At 45.1% G+C, this 15193-nt stretch overlaps 1 protein-coding gene across 4 annotated transcripts in view; it reads left to right on the top strand.

Annotated features, from left to right (window-relative positions):
* The window catches only part of LOC137356957 (structural maintenance of chromosomes protein 6-like), a 204418-nt gene that overhangs the window by 92012 nt on the left and 97213 nt on the right, over positions 1-15193 (top strand). For all 4 annotated transcript variants that reach the window (XM_068022873.1, XM_068022867.1, XM_068022850.1 and 1 more), the window contains 3 exons: positions 614-733; positions 13081-13179; positions 13436-13573. In XM_068022873.1, the coding sequence (XP_067878974.1) occupies positions 614-733; positions 13081-13179; positions 13436-13573 (357 nt within the window). The remainder of the gene's footprint in view (positions 1-613; positions 734-13080; positions 13180-13435; positions 13574-15193) is intronic.

Here is a 15193-nt window from a genome sequence, read left to right as displayed (position 1 = left end):
CTGGATTGACAATAGCACTCCTGTGTTCAAACACTCTTTTCAAAAGCATTTTGAATAAATCGATTGGCTGATGAAAAACATTGATGGTGAAAGATATGTTGATATTTATAAATAGGATTATTTCATTATAGAGTTATCCACTGTTAAATGTTGACATAAAAAATGCAACTCAAAGTTGCTGTTGCTTCCCCGCCCCACGAATGCATCATGGGAAATTAGCTTTGACTTCCAAATTTAGCTCAGACACAGCTGTGAAAAATGTCAAGTCCAAGATAGGTCTGTGGAAACTTAGGCCTTCAAGTTATCACTTAAAAAAAAGTATAAAAAGAAAATTCAATGGGTAAATTTAATCATGTTAATGTGAAAACTTCTTATTTTTCTTCATTTTTTTAATTTGTTAAAACTCTTAATTTGGACATTTGAAGTATCAGCTACAAAGAAATAGCACATGTGGTGGCGTGTGCAGGATTGCAGTATCCAGTTCATATAATAAAGGGCTTTTATTACTACAGCTCTCTGCATTATGCTGCTGTGCAGCAAAGTTAAACTGATGATCAAAAAGTATGTGAACTAAACTGCAAACTAGTAACAATATGATGCATTTTTTCCAAAGAACCTAAAAGAGCTAAAGGAGAAAATGAAGGAGAAAGAAATTAACTTTAAAAACTTTGAAGCACTGAATGAAGCACAGGAACAACTAGAACAGCTTAAGAAGCAGATGGTCTGGGCAATGGTAAACCATTTGAAATGTTTTTTGTAATTCTTTAAAAATGTCTCATATGATCAGAATTTATATGGTTGCAAATCATTCATTTTTCTTGTATAAATAACATTAAAAGGTGATAAAATGTTAAAAGGGGAAGGAAATTTTGAGGAAAGTTATTCTGCTTATATGTCAATGTCTCTGTTCTCAATTACTGCCACATAGGTGCACACAGGTCCACAATTACACAATTACCACACCCAGTATCTTGCAGTGCAAGTTTTGGTTTGGAGGCATCTTGGAGCCAGCATTCTTTTTTATTCTCTCATAGGATGTGGGCGTCGCTGGCAAGGCCAGCATTTGTTACCCATCCCTAATTGCCCTTGACAACTGAGTGGCTTGCTGGGCCATTTCAGAGGGCACTGGATACTGCAAAGGCTATGGGCCCTGACAATATTCCAGCAATAGTACTGAAGACCCGTGCTTCATAACTTGCCGCGCCCCTAGCCAAGCTGTTCCAGTACAGCTACAACACTGGCATCTACCCAGCAATGTGGAAAATTGCCCAGGTATGTCCTGTATACACAAAGCAGGACAAATCCAACCTGGCCAATTACCGCCCCATCAGTCTACTCTCAATCATCAGTAAAGTGATGGAAGGTGTCATCAACAGTGCCATCAAGTAGCACTTGCTTAGCAATAACCTGCTCAGTGAGGCTCAGTTTGGGTTCCACCAGGGCCACTCAGGGCAGCACAGTGGCGCAGTGGTTAGCACTGCAGCCTCACAGCTCCAGCGACCCGGGTTCAATTCTGGGTACTACCTGTGTGGAGTTTGCAAGTTCTCCCTGTGTCTGCGTGGGTTTCCTCCGGGTTCTCCGGTTTCCTCCCACATGCCAAAGACTTGCAGGTTGATAGGTTAATTGGCCATTATAAATTGCCCCTAGTACAGGTAGGTGGTAGGGAAATATAGGGACAGGTGCGGATGTGGTAGGAATATGGGATTAGTGTAGGATTAGTATAAATGGGTGGTTGATGGTCAGCACAGACTCGGTGGGCCGAAGGGCCTGTTTCAGTGCTGTATCTCTAAACTAAACTAAACTCAGCTCCTGAACTCATTACTGCCTTGGTTCAAACATGGACAAAAGAGCTGAACTCGAGGTGAGGTGAGAGTGACAGCCCTTGACATCAAGGCAGCATTTGACCGAGTATGGCATCAAGGAGCAATAGCAAAACTGGAGTCAATGGGAATCAGGGGGAAAACTCTCTGCTGGTTGGAGTCATACCTAGCACAAAGGTAGATGGTTGTGTTTGTTGGAGGTCAATCATCTGAGCTCCAGGACATCACTGCAGGAGTTCCTCAGGGTAGTGTCCTAGGCCCAACCATCTTCAGCTGCTTCCTTCAATCACAAGGTCAGAAGTGCGGATGTTCGCTGATGATTGCACAATGTTCAGCACCATTCGCGATTCCTCGGATACTGAAGCAGTCCATGTAGAAATGCAGCAAGACCTGGACAATATCCAGGCTTGAGCTGATAAGTGGCAAGTAATATTTGCACCACACAAGTGCCAGGCAATGACCATCTCCAACAAGAGAGAATCTAACCATCTCCCCTTGACATTCAATGGCATTATCATCGCTGAATCCCCTACTATCAACATCCTAGGGGCTACCATTGACCAGAAACTGAACTGGAGTAGCCTTAGAAATACCGTGGCTACAAGAGCAGGTCAGAGCCTAGGAATCCTGCGGCGAGTAACTCATCTCCTGACTCCCCAAAGCCTGTCTACCATCTACAAGGCACAAGTGAGGAATATGATGGAATACTCTCCACTTGCCTGGATGGGTGCAGCTCCAACAACACTTAAGAAGCTCGACACCATCCAGGACAAAGCAGCCCGCTTGATTGACACCCCATCCACAAACATTCACTCGCTCCATCACAGTGGCAGCAGTGTGTACCATCTACAAGATGCACTGCAGCAACGCACCGAGGCTCCTTAGACAGCACCTTCCAAACCTGCGACCTCTACCAATTTGAAGGACTAGGGCAACAAATGCATGGGAACACCACCACCTACAAGTTCCCCTCCAAGCTACACACCATCCTGACTTGGAACTATATCACCATTCCTTCACTGTCGCTGGGTCAAAATCCTGGAACTCCCTTCCTAACAGCACTGTGGGTGGACCTACCTCACATGGACTGCAGCGGTTCAAGAAGGCAACTCACCACCACCTTCTCCAGGGCAATTAGGAATGGGCAATAAATGCTGGCCTAGCCAATGATGCCCCCAACCCATGAATGAATAAAATATAAGTTAAGAGTCTCTCACATTGCTGTGTGTCTGGAGTCACATGTAGGTCACATGTAGCAGGTAAGAATGGCAGATTTCCTTCCCTAAAAGACATTAGTGAACCAGATGAGTTTTTACGACAATCGATAGTTTCATGGCATTATTACGCAGACTAGCTTTCAATTCCAGAATTTTTAGTAATTAAATTTATTCCACCAGCTGCTGTAATGGGATTTGAACCCATGTCCCCTGGGTATTAGCCTAGGCCTCTGGATTGTTCAACATTTTAAAATCAGCGTTCCACCCATCCTGTCAGTTTCCTAGTAGGCAGCTCAGTTTAAAATTGGCCCCTAGGAGTCAAGACCATTACTGGTTTAGTATCTGCATCCCCTCTCTTCCACTTTGTATGCAGAATTTAAGAGCTGTTTGTGTGAAATTTCCTGCCCTGCCCTGCGCCCCCCCCACCCCCCCCCCCCCCCCCCTACATCCCTTAACTTCATATTCACAAATGGGATAGAAAGCTTGGCCATACTGTGTAAATGTAGCTTACCACGGAAAGATCAGGCACAATCAGTTCACTAAAGGACCAACAGGTGCTCATAACACCTCACCCAAATAATGCCAGGTCATAAAATTTACCCATTAAGATCTCTGCAAATGAGCACACCCTTATCTATTCTACAAAGGTATATTCCATTGAAGCGGAAAGACTCCACCAGAAGACTGCACCATCCATGGATAACTAAGGAAGTTAAGGGTAGTATTAAATTGAAAGAAAAGGTGTACAATGCTGTAAAGATCAGTGGTAGGCCAGAAGATTGGGATAATTTGAGAAATCAGCAAAGGATGATGTCAGGCAAGCACCCCACCTGCCACAATTGAAGAAAATTAATTTCGTCACATGAACATTTATTTTAAACTATTGTTGAAGAAAGAACTTGCTTTAAAAAAACAATTGGAGACTTTGGCTGGAGGCAGACATTAGCATATCAACAGACAAGTACTTCAAAGGACAAAGGAGCTATTCCCTGCTCCAATTTAATCCACTATGGACTTTTGATTACAAGATGTTGAAGGTGGAAAGGCTAGTGTTAACTGCTAAGATGGCCGAATACCCAAACAGATGTGATCGGACCAGTTTAGTGACATGACTGGCTAACTCTTGGAGTTGTTTGAATTTTGAACTTGCCACAGAGTGTTTGAAACTCAGAAGGCTGTTAGCTCCTGGATTAGAAAAGACGTCTCTCCTGTCTGCTTTCATCTCGCACTCACCAGTTTCAGAAACCATTCTTCTTCTTCGGCCTCCTTGTCTCGAGAGACAATGGGTAAGCACCTGGAGGTGGTCAGTGGTTTGTGAAGCAGTGCCTGAAGTGGCTATAAAGGCCAATTCTAGAGTGACAGACTCTTCCACAGGTGCTGCATACAAAATTGGTTGTCTGGGGTTGTTACACAGTTGGGTCTCTTCTTGCGCTTCTGTCTTTTTTCTTGGCAACTGCTAAGTCTCTTCAACTCGCCACACTTTAGCCCCGCCTGTATAGCTGTCCGCCAGCTCTGGTGATCACTGGCAACTGACTCCCACGACTTGTGGTCAGTGTCACAGGACTTCATGTCGCATTTTCAGACGTCTTTAAAGCGGAGACATGGATGGCCAGAGTGTCTGATACCAGTGACGAGCTCACTGTACAATGCGTCCTTGGGGATGCTGTCATCTTCCATGTGGCTCACATGGCCAAGTCATCTCAAGTGCCGCTGGGGAGGTTGGCCGCCTCGAAGACATCTGCGTTGGAGATACGGTCCTGCCACCTGATGCCAAGGATTCTCCGGAGGCAGCGAAGATGGAATGAGTTGAGACGTCGCTCTTGGTTGACGTAAGTTGTCCAGGCCTCGCTGCCGTAGAGCAAGGTACTGAGGACACAGGCTTGAAACACTTGGACTTTGGTGTTCCGTGTCAGTGCGCCATTTTCCCACACCCTCTTGGCCAGTCTAGACATAGCAGCGGACGCCTTTCCCATGCGCTTGTTGATTTCTGCATCGAGACACAGGCTACTGGTGATAATTGAGCCTAGGTAGGTGAACTCTTGAACCACTTCCAGAGCGTGGTCGCCGATATTGATGGATGGAGCATTTCTGACGTCCTGTCCCATGATATTCATTTTCTGGAGGCTGATGGTGAGGCCAAATTTGTTGCAGGCAGCTGCAATCCTGTCGATGAGTCTCTGCAGACACTCTTCTGTGTGGGATGTTAATGCAGCATTGTCAGCAAAAGGAGTTCCCTGGTGAGGACTTTCCGTACTTCGGTCTTCGCTCTAAGACGGGCAAGGTTGAACAACCTGCCACCTGATCTTGTGTGGAGGAAAATTCCTTCTTCTGAAGACTTGAACGCATGTGAGAGCAGCAGTGAGAAGAAGATTCCAAACAGTGTAGGTGCGAGAACACAGCCCTGTTACACGCCACTCAGGATAGGAAAGGGGTCTGTTGAGGCGCTGCTATGCTGAATTGTGCATTTCATATTGTCATGAGGTGATGATACTTAGTAGCTTTGGCAGACATCCGATCTTTGCTAGTAGTCTGGAGTGCCCACGTCTGCTGATGAGGTCAAAGGCTTTGGTGAGATCTATGAAAGCAACATAGAGGGGCATCTGTTCGCGGCATTTCTCTTGTAACTGGCAAAGGGAGAACAGCATGTCAATGGTGGATCTCTCTGCTTGAAAGCCGCGCTGTGCCTCAGGGTAGACACGCTCAGCCAGCTTCTGGAGTCTGTTTAAAATGACTTGAGCAAAGACTACCATTGAATACACATGAACCCTAAGAGAGAAAAGTATCCTACAGTGAATAAGGTTTAAGAAGAATACTGGGTCCCAACGAAAAGCAAGACTAGTTACAAAAGGACTACAGTGAGCCCAAAGCACAGTAAGCAAGAAACTCTTCTGATATTACCTCAAACCCCTCCATTTTATTTTCCTTCTGCTCTTTTCTGTCCCTACTTGAATGTGTGTATTACTTGTGCATGCTAGCGTGGGCGCGTCATATATCCGTAGGTGTTAACCATATTAGAGTTTAAGTTTAAGGTTTAATAAATTTCACTTTTCTTCTTTAAACCTAAAGAAAACCTGGTGTGCTCATTTCTTTGCCGTATAATTGGAAAGCTGTGAAAAAGGATTCACAAAAAGGGGGAACTCAAAACACTGTGTGTTTAAAAATCAAACCCTGTTAGAATAAGACCAGACGAAGACAGTAAAAGACCCCTAGACACCTTTCTCACCTGGCCATAACAGAAATTTGGGTGCTAGCGTCCAGAATTTTACCCACAGATAAACGAGTGAAATTGGAAGTGGGAAGCCAAATTTTTTCCAATCAGAAAGAGCAAATTTCAATACAGGTTTTCTTGTGGCTGTGTGCGACACAGCCTGCAACAGAAGCTAGTTGCTCTCCAAGCCAGGATGAAGTAACTTTGAATTGAGAAAAATGGCTGAGAAATGTGGGATCACTGTACATGGCAAGGCTAGGAAGTCTGACCTCCTAAGACTAGAGTCCCACCATTTTTCCCTTGAATCTGAAGTAGAAACCGGGTTAGGAGCAGAATCCGACAGGGTATTGTTAGCAAAGTTACAATTGGAACAGAGGAACCTTGAATTAGAAGGAAGAGAAAAAAAGAGAGGCAGGAGAGGGAGAAAGAGGCAGCCTTGCAAAAGGAATGTGAAGAAAATGAAAGACAGGAGAAGGAACAAGAGAGAGAGAGAAAAAGAGTATTCCGGAAAGAATGCGAAGAGAGTTGAGGCGGCTTGAGGTGACTAGGGAGCAACAGAGTAACCCCAGTGAAAGCATGGCCAATATGGAGGAGCAAAATTGCTCAAACTCGTTCAATTAATTGCAAAATTCAATGAGGAAGATGTGGTAGCATTCTTTGTGTTGTTTGAGAAACTGGCAAGGCAGCTAAAATGGCCAGCTGAGACCTGGTCTCTTTTACTGCAAAGCAAGCCAACTGGAAAAGCTCATGAGGTTTATTCCTTGTTGCCAGATGAGAGGTCATCAAATTATGAACTGACCAAAAAAGCGAGCCTCGGGGTATATGAATTAGTACCCAAAGCCTATTGCTATAAGTTCAGAACCCTCAAAAAGCAAGCTAATCAAACTTACCTGGAGTTTGAAAGAAGTAAGCAGCTGGCTTTTGACCAGTGGCTGAGGGCTTTAAAAATACAGCTCATCTATGAGACTGTAAGGGAAGTAATCCTATTAGGGGAATTTAAAAACTCTCTCCCATTCTCAATAAAGACCCATGTAGAAGAGCAGCGGGTTCAGGGAGCCCGACAAGCGGCCGTTATGGCTGATGAGTTTGCTTTAATTTAAAAGTCGATTTCCCAGGGGAGAACCTTTCATGATCACCCCCAGAAATCCGAAAAGGACAAAGGGTAGGAAGGTGATAGAAGCCCTGGGAGTCCTGGGAGAGAAAGGAAAGCAGGAGACACAGGGGGCCCTCCTCTAGTCAAAAAGGAAGGTGCTGTGAGCAAGAGTGAGACCCGAAGACCTGTGTGCTTCCATTGTCATAAAGCAGGGCATTTAAGAGCTGACTGCTGGAAATGAAATGGGAAAATGGTAGGGTTTATCAGGGCACACCCACTCAATGAAGACAGGACCCTGATGGAAAACACAGAACAAGCTGTGGTTTTAACTGCAATAAGAGTGCAACCCAAGGAGCTTACTATGGCCAGTGCAGGAAAAGTTAATAGGGTTCCTGAAGGTTATCAGGGTTTCCTGTCTGAAGGGAAAGTAACCCCATATCCCTCAAGTGGGACAAGCAAGCCCATAGTGATACTCAGGGACACGGGCTACTAGATCTTTTTTACTGGGAAAAGGCCTGACCTTTCCCCCAGAGAGTGCAATGAACACCACAATGGTGGTGAATGGTATTGGAGGGCAGTGTGTGCCTGTACCTGTACACCAGGTGCACCTGGAGTGCGACCTAGTTTCGGGACCTGTGACCATAGGGATTGTCCCTAGTTTGCCTCTGGACGGGGTTGACCTCCTCCGACGTAATGGTCTGGCGGGGTTGAAGATGGTAGTCCCCCAAGTAGTGAAAGAAAGACCACAGGAGGTCAGAGAGACAGGGCAGTAGCGCAAGATGGGTCCCCTGCCGAGTCACTGAATGTGTAGTGGGTCAGGCCATGATCAACCAGCACCCTCGGAGAAGACTGCATTGGTACTGCAGGCAAATGTACATGAGGTCTGCCTGTCTGAGACTTTCTTTGGAAAGTTAGAAGACTCAGGGAATGAATTAAATGGATTTTCCCTAGGTGAGGTTCAATGAGCCAACCCCGTATTGCGAGAGTTAGCACAGACTGCCCAGTCTGAAAGTGAAGCAGAGAGAGTCCCTGATTGCTACTATTTAAAGAATGAGGTACTGATGAGGAAATGAAGTCCTCCTCACAGGCCTGAGGGCAAAGAGTGAACAGTAGTGCCACAGAGGTACTGGGGAGATACTGGGCCCGAGGGACTACAGTGGCTGTACGTGCCGATATACGAAAGAGCAAAGCCCGTATAAGACAGCAGTTTGACTGGCCAAAACTCCACAAAGATGTGGTGGAGTACTGCAGGAGTTGCCACATGTGCCAGGTTGAGGGAAAACCCCAACCTGTAGTGAAAACTGACCCCTAAGTCCTGTACCGGTGTTAGGAGGACCCTTCAGCACAGGGCTGGTGAACTGTAAGGGATCCCCACCGAGAACAAAAGGGGATAGACAGGCACACGGCTGGCAAAAGTTTAGAAAGAGAAGGGGGAAAAGTGACCAATCGGGCACGTTAAAGGAAATCTGGCGAAAATCCCAGATGAAAACCCCTACTGTCCAGTCAACCAACTCCGAAAAATGTGAAACGTTAGACCCCACATCTTTCTGTGTAAATGCAGACTCTAGAAGCACCCCACCAGAGTTGCTAACAGCATTTACAGGAACCTGCAGAGAAAAAGATCGACCTCTAGGGGGCACAGTATCTGTGAGGGTGATGCCTCACCTAGTCGAAGTGCCACAGGAGCGTGCAGTCAAGTCTGCACACATACCTGCAAGTAGGAGTGTTCCAGAGAACAAGGGGAAGAGGAAAAGGGAACTACCCATCCTCTGAAGTCAAATTTCTTTGCATGACTCAGAGAATTCAGGATAGACCCACCCACAACTCTCCTGAGAAAGAAAGGGAAAATTAAAGCAGCCCTGGCACCTGGATAAGGCCACTTTTAATCAGCTTTAAGATTGGTGAATGAATGAGAGAAATGCATGGATTTTCTTTCTGTACCTTATATTTCTCTCAAAACCTGTAATGAAATGCGCTATTTCTTCTTCAAATCACATTTCATTCCTGTGTGTGGAGGTGTCAGGCAAGCCCCCCCACCTGCCAAGAATGAGGAAAATTAATTTCGCCACATGAACATTGATTTTAAACTATTTTTGGTGAAGAAAGAATTTGCTTTAAAAAACAATTGGAAACTTTGGCTAGAGGCAGACATTAGCATATTAACAGACAAGTACTTCAAAGGACAAAGGAGCTATTCCCTGCTCCAATTTAATCCACAATGGAATTTTGATTGCCAGACGTTGAAGGTGGAAAGGCTAGCATTCCAGGTTAACTGCTAAAATGGCTGAATACACAGACAGACGTGGTCGGACCAGTTTAGTGACATGACTGTTAGAATTGTTTGAATTTTGAACTTGCCACAGAGTGTTTGAAATTCAGAAGGCTGTTAGCTCCTGGACTGGAAAAGACCTCCTCTCCTGTCTGCTCTCATCTCCCTTTCACCAGCTTCAGAAACCATTGAAGACACATGAACTCAAAGAGAGAAAAGTCTCCTACAGCGAACAAGGTTTAAGAAGAATACTGGGCCCCAATGAAAAGCAAGAGTACGTACAAAAGGACTACAGTGAGCTTGAAGCACAGTAAACAAGAAACTCTTCTGATATTGCCTCAAACCTCTACTTTTTCTTTTTCTTTTCTGTCCCTATGTGCATGTGTATCGGGTGTTGATGCTAGCATGGGCACCTCATATATACGTAGGTGTTAACCGTATTAGAGTTTAAGCTTAAGGTTTAATAAATTTCATTTTTCTTCTTTAAACCTAAAGAAAACCTGGTGTGCTCATTTCTTTGCCTTATAATTGGAAAGCTGTGAGCAAGGATTCACAAAAAGGACAAGCTCAAAACACAGTGGGCTGAATTTTACACCACACCAGTGGGTCGAATGGTGGCGTGGGGGAGGATAGGTGCAGTGTAAAATTGAGCGGGAGGCTCCGGGAGGCCTACCCACCCCACTTCTGCCTCCAGTCAACTTTAAGGTGGTCGGGTGGGGGGTGGGGACGGGGAAATGGCCCCGTCCGCCCGCCCAAGGCCAATCAATCAAGGCCCTGAAGTAGCCACTCAAGAGCCCTCGCCCACCTCCAAGGGTATTTTACCTGTGGCAAGCGGGTGTGCTGGGGACGTGCAAGGCCGCTCAGCGATAGCTGCTGGCCTTTCTGTGTGCCGGGGGTGGTGGGGGGCCATGGCAGTTGGGCACAAAGTGCCCAATTGAGGGCCCCCCCCAACCACCACCCAACCCATCCCCGGGACCCAAGCCACCCCCCTCCCCCCCAAACGATCACTCTAGCCTCACCGGGGCACGACCAATCTCACTGGTGAGGCATGCCCAACTTATCTTCCCACTTGGCTCCATGCGTCGGCTATGCTACTGTCCCAGCGGTAGTCACCGCTCCCGGTGGCGCTGCAGGGACTAAGCTGCCGGCCCACTGATTGGCCGGCAACTCACTGAGGTAGGACTTCCTCCCTCAAGCAGGTGGAAGTCCCGCCTCGGGACAATTAAGGCCCGGGGACCTGTAAAATTCGGGACAGATCCCCAGGCTAGGTGGAAGTGAGTTCACCACTGACTTTTACGTTGGTGGCGAATTCCCGTCCGCCTATGGTAAAATCCAGCCCTGTGTGTTTAAAAATCAAACCCTGTTACAATAAGACCAGGCGAAGACAGTAAAAGACCCCTAGAAACCTTGCTCACCTGTTTGTAACAATGATAAAAAGATAGAGGGTGAAATTGGAGTATGAGGGAAAAGTAGCAAGGAATATAAAACAGACAGTAAACGCTTCTACAAATATAGAAAAAGGAAAAGGGTAACTAAATTGAGCATTGGTCCCTTAGAGGGTGAGACTAGGGAATGAATAATGGGAAATGAGGAAATGGCAGAGGCTTTGAACAAGTATTTTGTATCTATCTTAACAGTAGAAGACACAAAAAGCATCCCAAAAATAGTAGAAAATCAGGAGGCAAAAGGGAGGGAGGAACTTTAAATAACCACAATTACTAAGGAAAAAAGTACGAGGAAACCTAATGGGATTAAAGGCTGACAAGTCCCTTGGCCTGCATCTGAGGGTCTTAAAGGGAGTGGCTTCAGAGATAGTGGACGCATTGGTCGTAATCTTCCAAAATTCTCTAGATTCTGGCAAGGTCCCAGCAGATTGGAAAACCGCAAATGTAACACCTCTGCTCAAGAAAGGAGGGAAACAGAAAGCAGGAAACTATAGGCCAGTTAGCCTAACGTGTGTCGTTGGGAAAATGCTAGAATCCATTATGACAGAGGTAGTAGCAGGACATCTAGAAAATCACAATGCAATCAGGCAGAGTCAACATGGCTTTGTGAAAGGGAAATTGTGATTGACAAATTTATTCGAGTTCTTTGAGGATGTAACAAGCAGGGTGGAGAAAGGGGAACCAGTAGATGGAGTGTATTTGGATTTCCAAAAGGCACTCGCTAAGGTGCCAATTAAAGGTTACTACACAAGATGGCTCATGGTGTTGGGGGTAATATATTAGCATGTATAGAGGACTGGCTAACTAACAGTAAACAGAAAGTCAGGATAAATGGGGCATTTTCAGGTCGGCAAACTGCAGTTAGTAGAGTGCCACAGGGATCAGTACTGGAACCTCAAGTATTTATGATCTATGTTAATGACTTGCATGAAGGGACTGAGTGTATTGTAGCCAAATTTGCGAACGATACAAAGATAGGTAGGAAAGCAAGTTGCGAGGAGGATACAAAGAGTCTGCAAAGGGATATAGATAGGTTAAGTGAGTGCGCAAAAATTTGGCGGGTGCAGTATAATATGGGAAAATGTGAGGTTGTCCACTTTGGCAGGAAGAATAGAAAAACACAATTTTATTTAAATAGAGAGAGACTGCAGAATGCTGTGGTACAGAGGGACCTGGGTGTCCTTGTACATGAATCACAAAATGTCATCATGCAGGTACAACAAGTAATTAAGAAGGCAAATGAAATGTTGGCCTTTATTGCAAGAGGGATGGAGTATAAAAGTAGGGAAGTCTTGCTGCACCTGTACAGGGCAGTTGTGAGACTGCACCTAGCGTATTGTGTGCAATTTTGGTCACCTTATTTAAGGAGGGACATACTTGCATTGGAAGCAGTTCAGAGAAGGTTCACTAAGCTGATTCCTGGGATGAGGGGTTTGTCTTATGAGGAAGGGTTGGGCAGGTTGGGTCTATATTCATTGGAGTTTAGAAGATTGGGAGATGATCTTATTGAAACATGTAAGATTCTGAGGGAGCTTGACAGGGTAGATGCTGAGAGGATGTTTCCCCTTGTGGGGGAATCTAGAACTAGGGGGTACAGTTTCAAATTAAGGGGTCTCATTTAAGATAGAGATGAGGAGGAATTACTTCTCAGAGGGTCGTTAATCTTTGGAATTCTCTATCCCAGAGAACAGTGGAGGCTGGGTCATTGAATATATTCAAGGCTGAGTTAGACAGATTTTTGATCAACAAGGGAGTCGAGGGTTATCGGGGAGCAGGCAGGAAAATGGAGTTAAGGCCAGTATCAGATCAGACATGATCTTATTGAATGGCGGAGCAGGCTCGTGGGCTGAATGGCCTACTCCTACTTCTATTTCTTATGTTCTTATTTACACATTGTGAGCCTTGATTTTTGAGAATCTTGAACATGGAGCGTGAAGGTTCTGTGCTATATAGAAATACGTCCTGTGAAATTGAATTAGACACGTTAACTAGAAAAGGAAGTAAGCTTATTCATTTTGTACTGTTAAGGTCATTGAAATTGAAAAGGAGTTGCAGTCAATGAAAGATGATCTCAAAAGAGAACAAAGGCACAGTATCAAATATAACCAAGAAGTAGAGGAATGGCGGGTGAGTTTATATTTTGCATGTTTTGTTCATTATCATGCCTATTACTTTCTATTTTCCCAATGTGCTATTAATTTAATTGCCTATATGAAGTGAAAATTTCCTGTTTTTGACTAATTTGCATTTGTTAGTTATTTTTGGAGGGATGTCCGTGACAGCTGCTATGCTTGGTCATAATCAATTTTCTACATTTGAAGTACATTATATACATTTTCTTAAATGATTAAAGAGGTCACGAGCATTTTCCTTTCTTCTATAGGCCAAGATGAATTCTGCAGAATTAAAATTTAAAGCAGCTCAGGATCAGTTACCGAAAATTACAGAAGAGGAAAAACAATTACTTTCTACTTTGAAGGAAGACATGCAAAGAACAAAGAAAGCATGCAAAAAAAGTGAGGTTAGTACAATTAAGTGAAGTGAAATAGAATTGTATGTAAATGCTATAAAATGAAGATATTGGGTAAAACAGTCTACAATGTGCCATAAGAGGCTGAATTTTGCCATTAACGGGGATGTCCCCCTGCTGTGGCAGATAGTGGGAGGCGACCCCGCTTGGCCTGCGGCGGGACACAGGGCAACATATTGCCGGCGGCGGCCAATTAAAATCGGTAGCCTGACCCCCAAGAGCTGCCGGCCCAATCAGAGGGCCTGCAGGTCAGCAGGCTTTGCCTGGTTTTAGTGGGTGGTCTCCCCAGACGGCAGCAGGTTCTCCTGACGCGGGTAAAATGTCCGTGAAGGTGGGACGTGGCCTTTAACTGGCTACTTAAGTGACTTAAAAATCACTTAAGACAGAGCATGACGGCCCCCCCCCATTTTATTTTCATTTTTAGTTATTTTTTTCTTTTTTACATTTTTAATAATTTTTTTTGTATGTTTATTTTATTTCATAGTTTGTTCAGTTTGCTTACCCACTGTTTTTTTCATGTTTGTACTTGCTGCTGTTCAATTTTTAGTCCATTAACACCCTATCTGTACTAATGCTTTGTCTTTCAACACACCATTAACATATTGTTTGCCTTTTCTCCATGACCTTCTGGTCAGCTATTCTGTGGCCTTGTCCAATCCACACCTTCTCCGTTGTTATCTCTTGCCCCATCCCGCTTTATTTGAACAAAGAACAAACAACAGTACAGCACAGGAACAGGCCATTCGGCCCTCCAAGCCTGCGCCGATCTTGATGCCTGCCTAAACTAAAACCTTCTGCACTTCCGGGGTCCGCATCCCTCTATTCCCATCCTATTCATGTATTTGTCAAGATGCCTCTTAAACGTCTCTATGGTACCTGCTTCCACCACCTCCCCCGGCAACAAGTTCCAGGCACTCACTACCCTCTGTGTAACTAACTTGCCTCGCACATCCCCTCTAAACTTTGCCCCTCTCACCTTAAACCTATGTCCCCTAGTAACTAACTCTTCCACCCTGGGAAAAAGCTTCTGACTATCCACTCTGTCCATGCCGCTTATAATTTTGTAAACCTTTATCATGTCGCCCCTCCACCTCCATCGTTCCAGTGAAAACAATCCAAGTTTATCCAACCTCTCCTCATAGCTAAAGCTCTCCAGACCAGGCAACATCCTGGCAAACCTCTTCTGTACCCTCTCCAAAGCCTCCACGTCCTTCTGGTAGTGTGGCGACCAGAATTGCGCACAATATTCTAAGTGTGGCCTAACTAAAGTTCTGTACAGCTGCAGCACGACTTGCCTATTTTTATACTCTATGCCTCGACCGATGAGGGCAAGCATGCCGTATGCCTTCTTGACTACCTTATCCACCTGCGTTGCCACTTTCAGTGACCTGTGGACCTGTATGCCCAGATCTCTCTGCCTGTCAATACTCCTGAGGGTTCTGCCATTTACTGTATACTTCCCACCTGCATTAGACCTTCCAAAATGCATTACCTCACATTTGTCCGGATTAAACTCCATCTGCCATTTCTCCGCCCTAGTCTCCAACCGATCTATATCCTGCTGTATCCTCTGACAATCATCATCACTGTCCACGACTCCACCAACCTTTA

The sequence above is a fragment of the Heterodontus francisci genome, chromosome 3, assembly GCF_036365525.1.
Source record: "Heterodontus francisci isolate sHetFra1 chromosome 3, sHetFra1.hap1, whole genome shotgun sequence".
NCBI lineage: Eukaryota > Metazoa > Chordata > Chondrichthyes > Heterodontiformes > Heterodontidae > Heterodontus > Heterodontus francisci.
The sequence above is the reverse complement of the archived record's forward strand: the minus strand, read 5'-3'. Positions and strand labels throughout refer to the sequence as shown.